This window comes from Anabrus simplex, chromosome 2, assembly GCF_040414725.1.
Source record: "Anabrus simplex isolate iqAnaSimp1 chromosome 2, ASM4041472v1, whole genome shotgun sequence".
NCBI lineage: Eukaryota > Metazoa > Arthropoda > Insecta > Orthoptera > Tettigoniidae > Anabrus > Anabrus simplex.
Genome location: NC_090266.1, coordinates 58,935,182 through 58,954,293, shown reverse-complemented (window position 1 = coordinate 58,954,293; position 19,112 = coordinate 58,935,182). Strand labels below are relative to the sequence as shown.

The 19,112-nt window shown below is 41.7% G+C and overlaps 1 protein-coding gene across 1 annotated transcript in view; it reads right to left on the bottom strand.

Annotated features, from left to right (window-relative positions):
• Sptz (Spastizin) overlaps positions 1 to 19,112 on the bottom strand; it is a 713,541-nt gene that overhangs the window by 274,489 nt on the left and 419,940 nt on the right. Inside the window, exons 21-22 of the mRNA XM_067139843.2 lie at positions 4,533 to 5,069; positions 4,242 to 4,447 (exon numbers count right to left, since the gene is read on the bottom strand). Coding sequence (XP_066995944.2) covers positions 4,242 to 4,447; positions 4,533 to 5,069 — 743 coding nt within the window. The remainder of the gene's footprint in view (positions 1 to 4,241; positions 4,448 to 4,532; positions 5,070 to 19,112) is intronic.

The following is a 19,112-nucleotide window of genomic DNA, read 5'->3' as shown; positions in this document are numbered from 1 at the left end:
ATTAAGAGATAACGAGATAAGGACTTGAGGTATGATTTAAAAATAACTTCCATATCCGAAGACCATTTGCTTTGCTTTAATCACGCCATGATCCTTCTGCACTTTTTCTTTGAAATTAGATCCGCACGCACGAGCACGAACTCACAAACCACACAAACGAAATACACTTTCCCTCACGAATTGTACATGTGTCACCGATATGTATTTAATCACTATTATACATACTACTGATGAAGTTAGCACTGCACTGCATGCGACTGTCTGGAAATGTTAAAAGCGCATGCTTGGGTGATCATTACCGGTACTTCAGCCAGACAGCCAGCCAGCCGAGTCACGCACGAATCCAAAATTCAAGGAGATATTCTTCCTGTCACAAATTAAGAACTAAGCAAAATAAGAACTTCAGGATTGTTTTAAAAATAACTTCCATATCTGAAGACCATTTGCCTCGCTTTCACCCCCCATGCAAATTCAATAGGAAAGACGCTGGCCAGCGACTGAATTTTTCGTGCCTGCACATAAAATTTCCTGAACATGTCTGAAAATAAACGCGTATACTGCATTTTGTTATCATTTAAATTTAAAAATAAACTTATCTACATCGAGCGGAAATGTTTCCTTACCAGCAGTGTAAAAATTAGGAAAATTATGAATATAAAATAGGAGTTATGACACGATAAGTTCTATGCAGTGAAGATTTTGCATTTGGCGAAACTTTTCATTATATTACCATTTTCACACTAAATCATTTTTTTACATTTTTTTTTGTTAACGGCATCAAATGCGCCTTGAAATTCTGTACATAACACGATATTCACCCATTTTGACCCATAACATTCTAATTTAGGGATATTTGGCAAACCCGCTGCATTAGAGTAGGACAGCGCTACCCACAAAACATGGGACAAGGAAAGAGATGGAATTATCCCATTACTGCTGTACTGCAATTTAAGGTTGGAACGCTCTATAGTAATTCACATAAGATTTACAGAATATACCGAAACTTATTCTATAACGCATAATGAAGCCTGCTGTCATTTCATGGTGAAAACAGTACTTTTGCATCCATCTCTTGGCACAGGCCAGAGTAAAGTGTAGCTTCCACCGAAGTCCCAGTCAACATTCATGACTGTGACAATATGGAAGTTGCTGGGGTATGGGTAGTGCTGAGTAATGTGCTGCTCATAGGGTCAGTCGTGCTGCACTAGTACTTTCTGACTCAGTGAGGAAAGCAATGGCAAACTACCTCACTCCTCATCTTGCCTAGTACGCCTCATTTTGGTGCTGCCATTGGTTTTTGGGGTTTCCTTATAACCGCATAACCTTCAGTGGTGCTATTTGAGGATTCAACCAGCCTCTGGGCTGATGACCTAACAGACAGACAACGCATAATGAAATGAAAACCTACAACCTGTTTTCCAATCGGTGACCGGGTCAGGGATGGCATGTATGAAGCCCCCATCTTGCGGCGAGGATAGGAATTGTGCCAGCTGCCGAAGCTTGTTGCACTCCTCTGGGCCAATGATTAAGGACTGACAGATGAAATTAAGTTATTGTAGAGTGGGTTGCTGGAATGAAAGATGACAGGGAAAACCAGAGTACCTAGAGAAAAACCTGTCCCGCCTCCGCTTTGTCCAGGACAAATATCACATTGAGTGACCAGGATTTGAACCAAGGATCCCAGTGGTGAGAGGCCGACACACTGCCGCCTGAGCCACGGAGGCTCTTTCTATAACGCATAATGTAGCATAATCATTAAATGCAATTGCATAATAACTCACATGAAACTTAAATACACTGCCTGACAAAGAAATTGAAACTCCCAGAAGAAATGGTCGGATGTCAATGTAACTTCATACATGTACACGCTATCAGCGAGTACGTAAATGATTAGAGTTGCAATTCTCTGTGACAGGTAGAATGGCCACCAGAGTGCATTAGTGTTGTTCGTGTTTAGTGTTGTTACCAGGCCTGGCAGTGTATATAAGATGTTGAGTGATCACTGTGAAGGACATAGAGATGACATGTACTCCTGAGACAGCGATATCAGCAGTTGACAGATCTTTGAAAGGGGCCTCACTGTGGGTCTCCATTTGGCTAGCTGGTCGAATTGTGCAATATCTAGATTTGTGGGGCATTCAGCTGGGACAGTGGCCCAATGTTGGACTGCATGAGAACGTGAGGGCCGGCATACTCATTGTGAAGGCTCCAGTCGATCACGTCCGACTACCATAAGGGAGGATTGCCATATCGTGCACCGAACATATTGTAACCCCTTCACATCTGTACCTGCCATTTGAGAACAAGTAATGGACTCAATGCAACATTCTGTGTCATCCCGGACTGTTGGTCAGAGACTAGCAGCAACCAGACTAGGAAATTACCATCCCATGCTTAGGCTTCCATTAACACTACAACACAAACAGCTGCATTTGGAGTGGTACCGTCACCAAGAAGCATGGACTGCTGATGACTGGCATCGCATTAAGCTCAGCAATGTATCGCGGTTCTGCACTACCCCGGATGACCACCGTCTGCAAGTATGGTAACGACCTGGGGAAAGGTCCCATTCTTCCAATATTTTGGAAAGGCACAGCTGTGTTACTCTGGTGTCATGCTGTGGGGAGCCATCGGGTATGACTTCAGGTTTGGCTGGTAGTGATCAAGAGAACTCTTAGGTCACAACAGTACGTCATGGACATCCAGCTTCCTCATGTGTTACCACTCATGCAACAGTATCGTGGTGCCATTTTTCAACAGGACAATGCTTGTCCACACACAGCACATGTCTCTACGAACTGTCTGCATGATGTTGAGGTATTTCCGTGGCGAGCAAGGTCCCCCAGATCTGTCCCCGCGCGTGGCTGTGAGCTTTCATCCGGGAGATAGTAGGTTCGAATCCCACTATCGGCAGCCCTGAAGATGGTTTTCCATGGTTTCCCATTTTCACACCAGGCAAATGCTGGGGCTCTACCTTAATTAAGGCCACGGCTGCTTCCTTCCAACTCTTAGGCCTTTCCTATCCCATCGTCGCCATAAGACCTATCTGTGTCGGTGCGACGTAAAGCCCCTAGCAAAAAAAAAAAAAGATCTGTCCCCGATAAAACATGTGTGGGACCAGTTCTGATGTCAACTCTGTCCCAGTGCCAGTATCCAGGATATCAAGGACTCGTTACAACAGTTGTGGGCCAGTTTACCTCTGGAGAGGATACAAGAGCTTTATAACACCCTTCCCACGTGAATCAGCGCATGCATCCAGGCCATCTTGATTTATGAATTTCATTTTCCGTATTGACATTTACCAATCTTCATAAAAGGAAAGAAAAATTCCACCTAATCAATACATTTATTTTCTTGTAAAGTATTACAATCTAGGACCGGTTTCGACCCTTCATAGGTCATCCTCAGCTATATCAGAATCACATTTGCATTTCTATCTTATACCTCTGAAAGACCTTCATGATGTATTGTTTCATAATTTTCAGTGAAAACTTATCTAAAAAACTTACAAATTTCTAAGCGTTGTGTTAAAATTAAATTAGATTGTAATACTTTACAAGAAAATAAATGTATTGATTAGGTGGAATTTTTCTTTCCTTTTATGAAGATTGCATCCAGGCCAGACGGAGCACAACGTTATACTGGTAAGTGGGCTCGTACTGCCAAGTTCTCTGTAAATCTGACTCGATTTTGTAGTCACTAAAAATATCACATATCCTCTCAACACGTGAAGTTTAATTTCGTTTCCTCCTCCCCTTCTGGGTGCTTCAAATTTGTCGGGCAGTGTAATTCCAATACCTTAACACAGCGTCTTTAAGGAGATTGAGCGATACAATGACACAGTGTTAGCAGTTGAAGGTGCTCTGTGTTTTCATAGTGATGAAATAGTTAATACTTAGTATAAGTGATTAATTATGTATGTAAATCACTTACACCCAGTTAGTGCACTAAATATTGTTCGTTTGGTGTTAGTTGGAATTAATCAAGGTTAGTGACAATTCTTTAAATTTTACTTTGAATACTCTTGGTGTATGGTCCGTTACGTACTGTAGGTTATGAAGGTTAGGTCCGTTTTGTTTTGAAATTCAGTTGTGGTAAATAGGAAGTAATATTCCTTTTTTTGTTTTGTTTTGTTTTGTTTAAACATCTTCAGCAGTTTGTAACATGTAATTATACTCATTAATTGATGATTGTAAAAAAGACAGTTACAATTAATATGAATGAAAACAGAGTTAACTTACCTGATTATATATCTGGATCTTATGAAGATTGAGTTCCAACTGAAGTCGAGTAATTTTTGATAGGTTCCTACAGTTGTCCTCCAACATGGCTCTTAAAGCTTCTGTGCAGGCAGATCCAGGCCACAATGGTAAATTATTTAAGGCACACTCTGCTTGTCTGGAGATGTCCCCAATGTGATGAAAGAACCACCAAGGATTGGGGCAATCTAACAACAACAACAAACATACTTCAGTCCACATAATATCATCACGAGAAGAACACAATGATAATTCTAATTCACATTCTTGTACCTTTGTCTGGTAGTTTGGAAGCAAGTTCGCATAGAACATCATCATTTACAGCCTGAAGTTTTGAATCTGAGTGCAACATTGTTTCAGGCAGAGCCCACAGTAGTTCCTGGCATAACTTCCATTGTCGATCTTGAAGGATTTTGTTCAAACACTTCCAGAGAATTTCATCATGTGGTTCTGGATGCAAGGCAGTAATTACAGAATTATCTTGGTACATTGGTTTCAAGATGGCCACCCATTCAGCAGAAAAAAGTTGACTTAAATACCTCGTTCGATCATCAAGCTCTTGACTTTTCACTTCACTGACCGAACTAGAAAACTCTTTATCCCAATGAATTTTATGCACTAAGACCGATAACAACCAGCAATGGCTCTCAAAGAATTTCAGTACAATATCAGGTATATCAATTTTTTTCCATGACGTTTCAAGGTCAGAGCTATGCTGAGAAGAACTAGAAGGTGCAATCTGATTCTCACTTGTAGAATAATCCAACACAATATTAAACTCATAAGAAGGCTCTTCAACTACAGCACGTTCTGGAAAAGAAGGAAAAATGTGAAGAGTACAAACAGATAACTCTCTAGCAGGATGAGACACGAATTTGACCTTTAAAAAATAAATACTAAAGTAATGTGATTGCTCTGTATATCTTAGAGGTGGGGAGGGATAAATAGAATAGATTTGATTTTATATAGAAAGTAATATTTAAACAAACAAGCAACAAATCAAGTCATATACAATGGCAGAAAAAAATATCCAAATACCATGAAATAAGGAAATGTAGAATACAGAAATTTTGGCAATATATTTGACGAGGTAACATATTTAATTGATTAAAGGTACAAGTCTACAGGTTAATATCCACGTGAGAAAAACCAATGCAAATGTGCCATGCTGGTCCATTGAAAATGAAATGGCGTATGGCGTTAAGTGCCGGGAGTGTCGGAGGACAAGTTCGGCTTGCCAGATGCAGGCCATTTGATTTGACACCTATGAACGACCTGCGCATCGCGATGAGGATGAAATGATGATGAAGACGACACATACACCCAGCCCCCGTGCCAGTGAAATTAACCAATTATGGTTAATATTCCCGACCCTGCCGGGAATCGAACCCGGGACCCCTGTGACCAAAGGCCAGCACAGTAACCATTTAGCCATGGAGCCACTGGTCCATTAATATTTGGTGTGATCGCCTGACTGTTGAATAAAGACATGCAAACTTGCAAGCGCTGTATCGTACAGGTGCCGGATGTCAGCTTGCGGGATGGAGTTGCATACCTGTTGCACTTGGTCGGTCAATACAGGGATGGTTAATGCCGGTTGTGGATGATGCTGGAGTTGTCGCCCATTGATGTCCCATATATGCTCAATTGGGGACAGATCGGGGGATCAAGCAGGCCAAGGCAACATGTCGACACGTTGTGTTACGACAGCGACGTGGGGGCGTGCATTATCCTGTTGAAAAACACCCCCGGGAATGCTGTTCATGAATGACAGCACAACAGGTCAAATCACCAGACAGACGCACACATCTGCAGTTAGGATGCATGGGATAACCAGGAGAGTGCTCCACCTGACATAGGAAATTGCTCCCCAGACCAGAACTCCCGGTGTAGGGCCAGTGTGTCGAGGCCGCAGACAAGTGGAATGCAGGCGCAAACCTGGCCTCCTCCTAACCAACACTCGGCCATCACTGGCACCAAGGCAGAACTAGCTTTCATTGGAAAAGACAACGGACCTCCACTCCATCCTCCAATGAGCTCTTGCTTGAAACCACTGAAGTCGCAGAAGGCAGTGGTTTGGGGTAAGTGGAATGCACGCTGCAGGGTATCTGGCTTGGAGCTGTCCTTCAAGTAACCAATTTTGAACAGTTCGTTGCATCAGTGGTGCCAAATGCCACTCGAATTACTGCTGAAGACTGAGATCGCTGTGTCACAGTCCTACGCAGAATATGGCGGTCCTCCCTTTCGGTGGTGCCACGGGGACGTCTGTAGCCCGGTCTTCTAGCGAGCGTACCTTCTCGTGACCACTGCTGCCAGCACGCATGCACAGTGGAGACATGCCAGCCAAGTCATTCTGCAATAGTGTGGAAGGAATATCCACTTTCACATAGCCCTATTGTACGGCCTCGTTCAACCGCAGTGAACTGGTGATACTGGCCTCTTCATCGTCGTAAAGGCATTCTTGACCCTTCACAGTCACACCATCCAAATTCACAGGTAATTAATGCTCTCGCACAGTACAGCCCGTATTTAAAGCAAACCTGATGTGCAACGTCATGGGGTCACCAGTAGCGTCACGCTAATGCAATGTGCGGGAAATTTGAATCAACATCATCTCTCAGATGTTAAAACACACCTACCAACCTTCATTAATCTAGCACAACCCCTTCTTGGTGTTTGGATATTTTCTTCCATCGTGAACATACCTGCAAACTTTATGGAATGAAAATTTGTAAAACTTTTCTACACCAGCAAACGTCATGGGGTCACCACTAGCGTCACGCTAATGCAATGTGCGGGAAATTTGAATCAACATCATCTCTCAGATGTTAAAACACACCTACCAACCTTCATTAATCTAGCACAACCCCTTCTTGGTGTTTGGATATTTTCTTCCATCGTGAACATACCTGCAAACTTTATGGAATGAAAATTTGTAAAACTTTTCTACACCAGCAAAATAATGCATAAGATAAAACGAGGCACAGTAAAACTAAGCTAAGTCAACCGATATCACAGTTGCTGACGCAATTCGCACTAGACTACTTCAGTATTCAGCATTCTTCTATACTGCGTCGAAGCTTGGACACTACCTGACACCTTGTGCAAGAGACGAAGACATCTGAAATATGGACATACAGAAGGATACTCAAAACATCTTGAACAGCCAAAATTACCAATGTAGAAGTTTTGCAATGTATGAACAACAACATGAAATTCTCAATACCATCAAGAAGCAAACTTGAATACTTTGGTCATTTGATACAAACAGGAAGTACTATCTATTACAAGTAATACTCCAAGGCAAAATTAATTAAAGACGTGGTCCTGGGCAGAGAAGAATATCGCAGCTCATTAATTTAAGCCAATGGTTTGAGCTAAATACGGTTTCAGTGCTTAGAACAACCATGGATAAGAAACAGATCATACTACTGATCGCCAACATTCTAGGAGGACAAGACAGGAAGAAGAAGAAGGAGAAGAAGAAGGACTCCAACAACTTCATACATCCATAAAAAACAGAACAACAAAAGATCCACTACAGTACATACATATTTCAGATTTACACTCAAACTGCTGAAAGTAACGATATAACATATTTAAAAAAATACACAACACATGCAACATGTAGCCAAACAGGACATGCCGAGTTGCATTATCTATGCCAAGGAAGTGCACTACCGAAAATAAACGATTACCAAACCATACCTGCCAACCCTTCCGATTCACCCGGAAACTTCCCGTTTTTTAACTCTTCTTCCGATTTTCCGATTTACTTTTATTTCTTCCTATTTTTGACTAATACAACCTTGGTATGGCCAATATTCTTCCCCTAGGATAAATTGTTGTGTGCTTGTGTAATTTACGCAATCTCATTTTCAAGTGTATTTATTTGGTAAGTATATCGTCCGTCGCCTTCGTGTATTGTGTTTCTCACTCACTACTGCATCGTGAGTGTTTTACAGCTGGGAATTCGGGACGGCAATCGTCCTACAAGCGAGAGAGGCTAGCGCGCGCTAGCGACTCCCCTCATCGGGACAAAAGATAATTTCTTGTTCCCGCGCTGTTAACATCGTTTCTGTGCATAGTTTCGGCAGAGTTGTAGGCCACGTGATTTTTCTTGCGGTTTTGTGCTTTTCCCCCTGCCAAAGTCGTGTGTTAATAATGTACGAGACATATTGATCTGTTTTATATGTGGTAGTTTCGTGTATTTCAGTGCATTTGTGTTCACGGGATAAAATCCAAGAATTAAAAAATCTTCCTATTTTTGATTTCTAAAAGTTGGCAGGTATGCCAAACAACTGCTCCTTCAACTTACCAGTAGTTGGAAGAAAGGAAAGAGAGTGGTTATGGAATGTATTTAAATCTGTTTTCCTTCGAGATACGGTCACAATCTATAGGCCATCTGTATAAGTATGTTTTGGCAAGATTTCAAAATGCATGCTTTGTTTTAAAACGTAAAAGACAATGGTTCTTCATTTTACATAATCATTATGGACAATTTGTAATATATAAAGCCATCTCTTTTAAGTTTTGAATCAGTTAATTTATAACTGTTAGGTTCTTCAGTCTGTCAAAACTAAGTTGGAGTAATAAATTTATAAACTATCTGAAAGAGGAAACACATGGTAACAGAATTATACTTGAAAAAGAAACAACTTAATTAAAATAGAATGACATATTCTATTCTTAAAAGAAACTGGCAGCAAAGACGTCTTTTGGAATCAATTGAAGTACTGATGTCACACGCCTTTGGATGCCCGGTATGTCAGCACATCGGGGAAACAAAAAGAAGTCTGCAGGCACCAGATCCAGAGAGCACAGTGGCTGTTTGAGAACAATCATGCGCTGCTTATCCAAGAAGTTGCGCACACTGATCACAGTATGTGAACAGGCACTGTCGTGGAGGAGACTCCACTTTCCGGTCCTGTACAACTCTGGCCAAACATGCCAGATACGTAGCAGTAACCATTTCAAAATATTCTCATAGAATGTGGCATTGACAGTTTGACCCTCCGTTGTGAATTCCTGGTGGATCATGCCATTGCTGGCGAAAAAAGCGAACAAGAGTGTCTTGACCCTGGACTTTTGGAGGCAACTCCCAGGATGTGGGGAATCCGGTAAACACCATGCCACTGATTGTCGCTTGGTCTCCAAATCAAAATGGTAGCACCAGCTCTTATCACATGAGATGGTGGTTTTCAGAAAAGATGGATCTTGGGTCACATGTGTCACTGAAACTTCAAGCAATTTCCATCTGTGTTACCTTCTGATCAACAGTCAATGTGGGCAGCACAAATGCAGAACAGATCTCCCACTTACCCAAATTGTTGTGAATGATGGTGTTCACACTGTTCTTGCTAATTCCTAATTCCTCTGATATCCTTCTCAGAGACAGTGGAGGATTTTGTGCTAGTATCTGCCACACATGCTCGATGTTTTATGCACTTGAGCTTGTTGATGGTTGAACCAGATGAGGTACACCATCAACAGTTTCCTGACCATCACAAAAGCGTTTGAACTAGTCTTAAACAAATTTTCTGCTTATGGCTTCTGTTTGGTACACTTGTACCAACATTGCCATTGTTTTTTCCCAATTTGAAATACAACTTGATGCTTAAGCATTGTTCCATTGTGATATGACATGAGTCTTCACATGCACAATGGTCAACTGGCCACAGCAGAGTAACGTACTTCAGCTCCATGCATTCAACGTGACGTGGCGCTTCTCAAGATGTCCCTCTATTCACATGTGAATGCACGCAGTGTTACCACATGTTACCATTGTGATAATGGTTCATTCACTGTACTTTCTACACACACCATGTATATTTCCATTACATACCAACGTGTAATTCCATGCCATTAATCAATCATCAATTCCCCTTTTCCAGCTGACACCGGCTAGGGGCAAATATGGTTCCTCTCCACTTTGTCTGTATCTCCACCATTCCTCATCCAACACTGTGTTCCAGTCCAGGTTCCTTTCTCCTATGCTGTTCTTCACAGAGTCCATCCATGGTAATCTTGGCCTCTCTCATCCTCTCTTCCCTGTCATCTGTCTTTCCGGTGTTCGTCCAGGCAGTCTTTATTCTTTCATCGGCTTTGCATGTCCAAAAACCCTTGATATGTTCTGTTCAAGTTTGTCATATATTTTAGTACATTTAACTCTTTTTGTATGTCTTCATTTCTCACTCTATCCCTCCTTGTCTTCTGTACCATATTCCTCAAGAATTTCATTTCAGCTGCCTGTACTTTACTCTCTCATCTCTCCGAGTCAATGTTTACGTTTCTGCTGCATATCTCATTAGAGGTAAGCAATATCCCTTGCAGATTACATTTTTAGCCTTCATTGGTACATCTTTATTCCATATCAATCTCTGTACCTGGTGGTAAAAGGCACTCCCCAGTTATATCTAAAAATTTCTATATCCAGTCTTCCATTTTCTGTCAGTTCACTCCAAGTTTGGTTTGGTTTGGTTTCAATCACCAAGTATTCACATATCCAAAACTGAGGTCACCTGCTTTCACTTGAACAATGAGCAAACAACTTATAACCCTCAAATACAATTCAATGGACAGATACTGAAGTTTAAGGGAATGTGGACGACATTACACGGAAAAAGTGACATTAAAATAGGCAAGATTTGAACTAGAATATGTTATTGAAAGTTAGAAAGTTCATTTTGTTCTGTATTGAACTGGGATTAAAATGAAAAATGTTAAAGGTTCACCTTTTCAAAACAATGAATGTTTATTGATGTGAGTATATATCACATAACGTTTAAAGAAGATTGGTACTAGTTTCAACGCTCATTGCGCATCATCATCAGCCAACGAATCAATTGAGCAAAACACAACTTATCAAATAGCAATATATAACACATGATAGCACCTGCAACACAAATGTTAAACTATGACTAGTTAAAATATAAAACACATGACAGCAAATACAAGGACTAATGTTAAAAGTTAAATTGTAACAAGTTAAAACAATGAATGCAAACCAGAGAAGGTAACGCAATTGTTAAGGTATGATACAAGAGAAAATAGTCCAGCTTGAGGTTTGTAGAACATAAGGTATATCTATATACAACACTTGAATGCACCTAATAACGCAAATTTTAAATGTAACGTTAAAATTATGAGGGTATGGTGAGTATGACCATCTAAAACATATGACAGCACCTATACAGCCACTGTTAGATTATAACCAGTTTTTGAAAACTGTGTCATCACGCTGCTCAAGGTCTCCACGTTTCCATAATGAACTGGGAATCGTAACTGTTACGGAGATTTCCGTGGTAGTTAGAGGTGAAAGAAGGTGCGGGGGTGAACGGGTCTCAGGCTACGAAATTAAAGTTAATTTAAAATTTAACAAGGTTATATTTTCTTTTCAAAATTAAGAAATAACAAGCATGGCAGGTACAGAGTAGCAAAGCCACTATTCGAGTATGTACAATTACAGAGTTACAGGATGGGCTCCGAGAGCCAAACCCACAATACATGAACAATTAGCCCAATCTTACGATATACAGAAATTCAACAAAGGGGCAGAAGACCCCAATCATGCCCAGGAGCACTTGCTCCCAATTACACAGTAAAGCCTCCTCGAGGCATACAACACTCAATTTTCAAGAAAGAGCCACTCGCTCTCAACATTAAGCCTATTAAAGGCCACACCAAACTCCACCTTCAAGTTGTCCTCTAAGGACATAGATACAGGGGTAAAATACCCAACCTACTGAGGCCTATTAAGTAAGAAAAAGGTTAATTACATGACCTCTAAAATAACCACTTGAGAGGAGGCGATCTGCACTCCTAATACACTTGTTTAAAAACCTAATCTGGCACTAGGCCGCTAATGCAAGGGCTAATCCCATACTAAAGAGGTGACTTAAGAAAGAAACAATTTACATTACTGTTACGGAAGAATCGGTTGAGAAAAATAAGTTCACCTCAGAACAATATGAGTGGGAGCTCGAGAGGGTTAAGCACTCTCTATCCCAATATGTAGTTTAAAAGATAGAATAAATACAAAGTGTCTTTACATTTTAGGGAAAGTTACATGGTGGAAACGCTTCGGACCCGCCCCGAGAGTTAAACTGCTGAGCTAGCAAGAAAAGAAGTTATTAAACGGCCATTACCTTGTTGTTGAACTGCTGCCCGAAGAAAGAGGCGCTACCCGCCCCCTGCTATGTACTTTACACACTGAAAGATGGTACTGAAGTGGCCCGGAGACCCTAAAATCAGCAGTTTATATACTCTCGCGGAAAGTTCGAGGCGTTTGGGGAATGAGAACACCCTCCCACAAAAACTTTATTGGCAAACCAAGAAAACCCCTACACTATATGAAGAAGAAACACATAATTGGTGGAAAATTAATTCAAGAAATTCGGGATTGGCTAAATTCAAAACAAGGGGGAAGAAAGGGTTAATATTGCCAACTTAAACAATGACTGAAAGAAATTTAACAAAGAACAAACTTATGAATTCAAAATTTCTCCAAAAGCATAGTTCTTTCACTTCACACTAGGGTGCACCATTGTAGTTCTTCAGTAGTGTCCTCTAGAAGAGAAAGTTCACACTTCTTACTACAGGTAAAACAAAAATACATCGAAAACGACCCAGTTCAGAAACTTCAAAATTTCCAAGTAGTGACATCTTCTGAGAAACTTGAAAATTAACACCTTAAATAAAGTTCAGACTTTCTCCAGCAGAGGAGTTTCAACTGGCGCAAAATTTTAAATTAGCGGTGTGGAGGTGTACCGCCCGGTACAGACCTCCCCCCCCAAAAGTTCCTCCAAGGGGTAACACAGAAGAACATAAACTTTTGTTTCAAAATAAGTTCCAAGTTATGATCTTGATATAGACATTAATTGCAGAAGCATTTATAAAAGTTTACTAAATTTGGTTTGATCCAGTTTCAAAAATTCTCGTAGTAACAGCTGAAGTAATGTCTTTATGTTTGTAGGAATTGAATTCAGAAGAAAAACTTTTAATACTTGAAAGTGAAGAAAAATTTTCTAAGTCCACCAAATATTGCAGTAGAATTCCCAAGTGTAGTAATTGCTGATAGTAAATGTCCATGTAGTTGATTAAATAGGATGGCCAGACCGGCCGCTGCAGCTTGTGTCCAGAGGAGGCCGCTCGGACCCCTCAAGTACCCTGAGATACCGCTCGCCCGCACTATGGGAGGAGTAGTGGTGTTGAAGCACGCCGCGCCCGCGGTGAACATATACAGGCTGCGGGCAAGTAGCAGGTCGTACGCCGCACATCAGCCTTGGCCGGGAGGAGGGCTCCGGCTCGCCGTACACTGGTCGACCTCGCTGGAGGAGAGGGGGCCCTTCCTCTATTCCAGTAGCGGTACGGCGCCGCGCGGCTGCGGGGGCACTGAAACATTAAAGCTCGGCGGCAGAATTTCTGTTGGACCAGAATGATTTTAGGGTACATTCATTGTGGTGAGGTTTAGGGGCCAGCGGCGTGGAGATATTTATTTAATTCCCATAAGCCACTGTTGTAGTGGAGCAGGAGACGGGAGCGTGGTAATGGCCGTGGTAAGGACAGGATGGCAGTTTAACTAATCGGGGGAGGTTTACAAAAAATGCTTAAATATAAAAAAAATATTATAGAAGGGGCAGAATGCCTTAAAAGTGAAAACTCAAAAAAAATATAACCTTCATAATCCTTTCAAGATTATATGAAGCAAGTTAGCACAGAAATTATACAGGTTTCACCTGCGACAGGTGAACCCTAAATATCCTCTCGGTGGCTGGATTACTTAATAACAACGTAAACGGCGTAAGGAAATCGAGAATGACACATGGCCCATGAAATCTGGGAGCAAGCTTGCCCGCGGGGACAAAATTCTTGACCATCACTTGGTCGCCTACCTTCAAATGGGTGGGTCTCCGTCCACGATCATATCTTTCCCTAACCTTTTCATGAGACACCTTAAGATTGGCTTTAGCTTTCTTCCAAAGATCTTTAATGTTATCCGGATCTATTGTCTCAGGTAGAATGTCACTCAGAGACCAGAGGTTAGAGAGCGGCGTGTTGGGAACGAACTTGAACATCAAAGAAACTGGAGTAAACTTATGAGATTCATGAACCGCCGAATTCAAAGCAAAAGCTAACCAATGCAGGGACGTGTCCCACCTAGAATGATCTTCATGATGATAGGCAATAAGCGCGGACCTGAGATTACGATTAACCCGTTCAGCCAGAGATGGTTGAGGGTAATAAGCAGAAGTTGTCACATGAGAGATGGACAGGTCAAAGCAGAATTTACGAAATAAATTAGATGTAAAAGCCTTAGCATTATCAGATACAATATATTGGCATGGACCAAAAGAAGCAAAAATAGAATTTAGGCAAGTAATGGTGGACTGAGCGGTAGCCAGCTTAGTCGGAAATAACCAGGAAAATCTTGTAAAACCATCTACGCATACAAAGATGAACTTGTTGGCATTTCCCTTTGACTGAGGGAAGGGTCCTACATAATCAATATACAGGCGTTCCATGGGGCGCGAAGCCTGATGCGAAGACAAAAGGCCTACCTTGGTGGACATGGTGGGTTTACTAAGCAAACAAGATTTACAAGCTTTTACTAGTTCACGGATTTCACCGTCCATACCCTTCCAGATGAATGTTTCACGAATCTTTTCACGAGTTTTAAAGATACCAAGATGCCCGCCTAATGGGGTCTCATGATAGTACTTGAAGATCATAGGTACAAGAACAGCTGGAACGACAACCTTGATCATGGATGATAGGAAAAACTTAAAACGGTCCACCTTTTCAATATTGTATTGAAAAGGTGGACCGTTTTAAGTTTTTCCTATCATCCTTCTCAGTTCAATACGGACAAAAAATGAAATTCTTAGGTTTAAAAAAAAAAACCTTGATCATCTTATCATGCCTCGATGGGCAACATAAAACATCATTCCTCAGAACATAAGGGACGACATGTTCCCCAGAAGAAAGGGTTTCCATTATCGGAGCCAGCGTCGGATCTTCACGTTGGTATTTCTCGATATCCCTAAAGAGCATGGGGACATCTGTTAAGATGGCATTAACATCAAATAGTTTGGACTCGGGAGGTGATGAACTGTCGCCCGGTTCATGGGTCTCGACGTCGTTGGAAAACATACGGCTGAGTCCATTGGCAACAACATTTTCGGTCCCTCTGATATGCCTGACATCGAATTGGAAGGCAGAAATTCGGATGGCCCAACGGGCTATACGACCAGTACGACGCGGCCTACCTAAGACCCAGCTTAAGGCTTGATTATCTGTCTCCAGGTCGAATTTGACATGTTCCAGATAGAGACGGAACTTTTCTAAGGCAAATAAGACTGCCAAACCTTCGAGCTCATAGATGGAATACTTGGCTTCTTGAGCCGATAGAGTCCTAGATGCATAGGCGATGGGTTGCCTCCCTAGTTCAGTCTCTTGAAGAAGGACTGCAGCTACCGCCGACGACGACGCGTCGGTTTGAACGATGAATTTCTTTGAGAAATCAGGCATAGCAAGGACAGGGGCATTACAGAGAGCTAATTTAAGATCTTCAAAAGCGGCTTGTTGAGAAGGTCCCCACTCGAATTTGATGCCTTTCCTACGAAGAAGGTTCAAGGGCGCCGCTCTATTAGCGAAGTCAGGAATAAACTTCCTGAAGAAATTCACCATACCAATGAACCTGGCGATACCTTTAATGTCCTTGGGAGGTTTAAAATTACGGATGGCCTGTGTTCTAGAATGATCGACGGCAACACCATCAGGTGACACAATATGCCCTAGGAATGACATAGAGGGCTTAGCAAAGGCAACCTTGGACAACTTGACAGTTAACCCAGCCTTACGAAGGCGATTGAGAACTTCTCGCAGATGATCTAGATGTTCTTCAAAGGTCTCCGAAAATACGACGACATCATCCAAGTAGTGATACAAGTACTCAAATTTGATGTCGGAGAAGACCCTATCTAGTAGCCTAGTGAGTACAGCTGCTCCCGTGGGGAGCCCGAAAGGCACACGGTTGTATTCATACAAATTCCAATCCGTGGCAAACGCTGTAAGATGTTTAGACTCTTCCGCTAGGGGAATTTGATTATAGGCCTGATTCAAGTCCAAGATAGTAAAGAACTTGGCCTTACGAAACCATGAAAAACAAGAATGAAGGTCAGGAAGGGGCACAGATTGTAACACCACCTTCCGATTGAGAGCCCTATAATCAATGACAGGCCTGAAGCCCCCTTGGGGTTTCGGGACTAGAAAAATAGGCGAAGAATACGCCGACTTAGAGGGCCTAATAATACCATCCTTCAACATCTGATCGATAATTTCTTTCAGAGCCTTCATTTTAGGTGGAGACAGCCTATATGGTGGAAAACGGACAGGAATCGAATCCGTGACCTCAATTTTGTATTCGATAAGGTCAGTAACACCAAGAGTATCAGAGAACACCTCTGGAAACGACTGACACAACTTACGAATACTATCGGCCTGCTCCTCAGGTAGATGTCTAAGGTCTAACAACATCTCATCCTGGGTAGGCGAAATAGATAAACATGATGCAGAATTACATTTCAATAATGGGATTTTACAATTGGAAGCAAATTTGAAAACACCTCTGGAAACGACTGACACAACTTACGAATACTATCGGCCTGCTCCTCAGGTAGATGTCTAAGGTCTAACAACATCTCATCCTGGGTAGGCGAAATAGATAAACATGATGCAGAATTACATTTCAATAATGGGATTTTACAATTGGAAGCAAATTTGAAAGTGCACGACCTACTCTGAAGATCAAGCACAAGACCAGTGTGAGAAATGAAGTCAGCTCCCTATATAATGGGGCAAGACAAGTGCTTGGCCACAAACAATTTGATTTTCCATGTAAATTTAAAAATACGAATTTTGACCCGTAAAGAACCTAGAATTTCTAATGGAGATGAATTAGCCGAAACATATTGGATCGAAGAGGAATAATAGTCAGGAAGTTTACAAACAGATTTCAATTTAGCATACCATTCAGCCGAAATAATAGAACAAACACTGCCTGAATCTAATAGAGCTGTTATAGGCTCATTATTTAATTCAATTTTAAGAAAAGGAACAGGTGCGGGGGTATCCGCCGCAATCCTAAGACACTCTTTGGGGCATTCAAAAGATGGATTTGCAGATTGAACGTTCCCTGAATTTTCGACCTGTTTACCAGGGGCTGAGCCTCGGGAAGAGGGATTAGTCGACTCAGCCGAAGCCACTAGTCATTTTGTATTATTGGCATTGGTGGAATTTGCACCAGAGGTTGAGCAGGAGGGGGTGCTATTTGAATTTGGGCAATTTTTGGCGATATGTGAGAAAGCCCCACATTTAAAACAGCCTTGTGATGAACCAGCTACATTATTTGCCCTACTAGTTTTGACCAATGGACATTTATTGCGAAGATGGTCAGGCGACCCGCAAGCATAACATTTACGGGGTGTGACTGGTCGGCGAGGTGGAGGCCGAGTATTACTAAACGAAGGAGGGGGTTCTTTCGCGACACACAAGGAATCGGCGTATCTAACTCCTTCTGCTGAGACGGCCAATGCTTCAAGTTCAGAGAAAGTTTGCGGGCACGCCGCGAAACACAAATATGACCTATAGGATGGTGAAATGCCTTCCACAATAGCTTGTACAATCTGATCCTCAGGGAAGTGAAGAGCAAACACCCTAGTATAGAATTTAATATCTTGGATGAAATCTGCCAAGTTTTCATCCAAGCGCTGTACCCGATAATGGTACTTCTGAATCAGAGATGACCTCGCGCGAGCAGGAATAAAATTTGCAAGCAGATGTGCATGAAAATCTTTAATAGATGACTGTTCGGCAATGGCTCTTACTATTTTATCTGAGAGAATACCAATTGCATAAGGATAAATTATCTGTAAAATTTGACACGGAGAAAGAGAAAAAACAAGGGCATGATCTTGAAATTCAACTAAAAACCTTAAGAATGAAATAACTTCACTGGTGGTATTAACAGAAAACTTAGAGATCCCTCTGAGCAACATTGCTAATGGATGAGGCAAGCTGCTGAACCCAGGTGACATAGTAGGTAAAGGTTTCAGTGGCAAAGAAGTTAGTTCAGAACGTACATTATTCAACGACATATGGCGTTCAGACTCGTTGTCCAATGGGGCAGAGATAGTTTGAGCTCCAACGGTTTTCCTATTGACTTCTCCCTTAGGAGGCTCTTCCTCGCTACCTACATTCACCGTAGCGGGTTGATCAGTTTTGGGAGGAACTTCCCCAGTTAACAATTGAGTGACCTTACTAGATAATTCAGAAATATTTTCAAGCACCGTACTAGCTTCCTTCCTCTGAACGTCATTCAACTTTAGAGACAACAGATCGTTAACTCTATTTGAAAAATGAAATAGCCTGGCTTGCACACGCTTAATTTGATTAGCAGAAGGATCATTTTCGTCAAAAAAACTAACTACAGATGGTAGCCCAGTAATATTCTCGATGATCGTGGAAAGAGAGTCGTCAATTTCTTTCTCTCCCAAAGTGGGGATGGAAATGGGCAAATCAAGGGACTCTCTAAGCTTGTTTGTGTCTACCGCAACCGTGCCTCCAGATTGCACATTTCTAATAGTCAATTCATAGATCAACTCCTCCTTGCGCAAATAGTTAAGATGGAGAACATCGCGAGGGCCGGGCATGATGACAGAACAATTTTGAAACAGAAAAAATCAAAAATTCCAGCAACTGAGAAAATTGTTAGAGTTCGGATCAAAGCAATGTTTAGCCGTCAAAAGGGGCTAAATTGAGACCCATTCAACCACGCTCTGCTACCACTTGTTA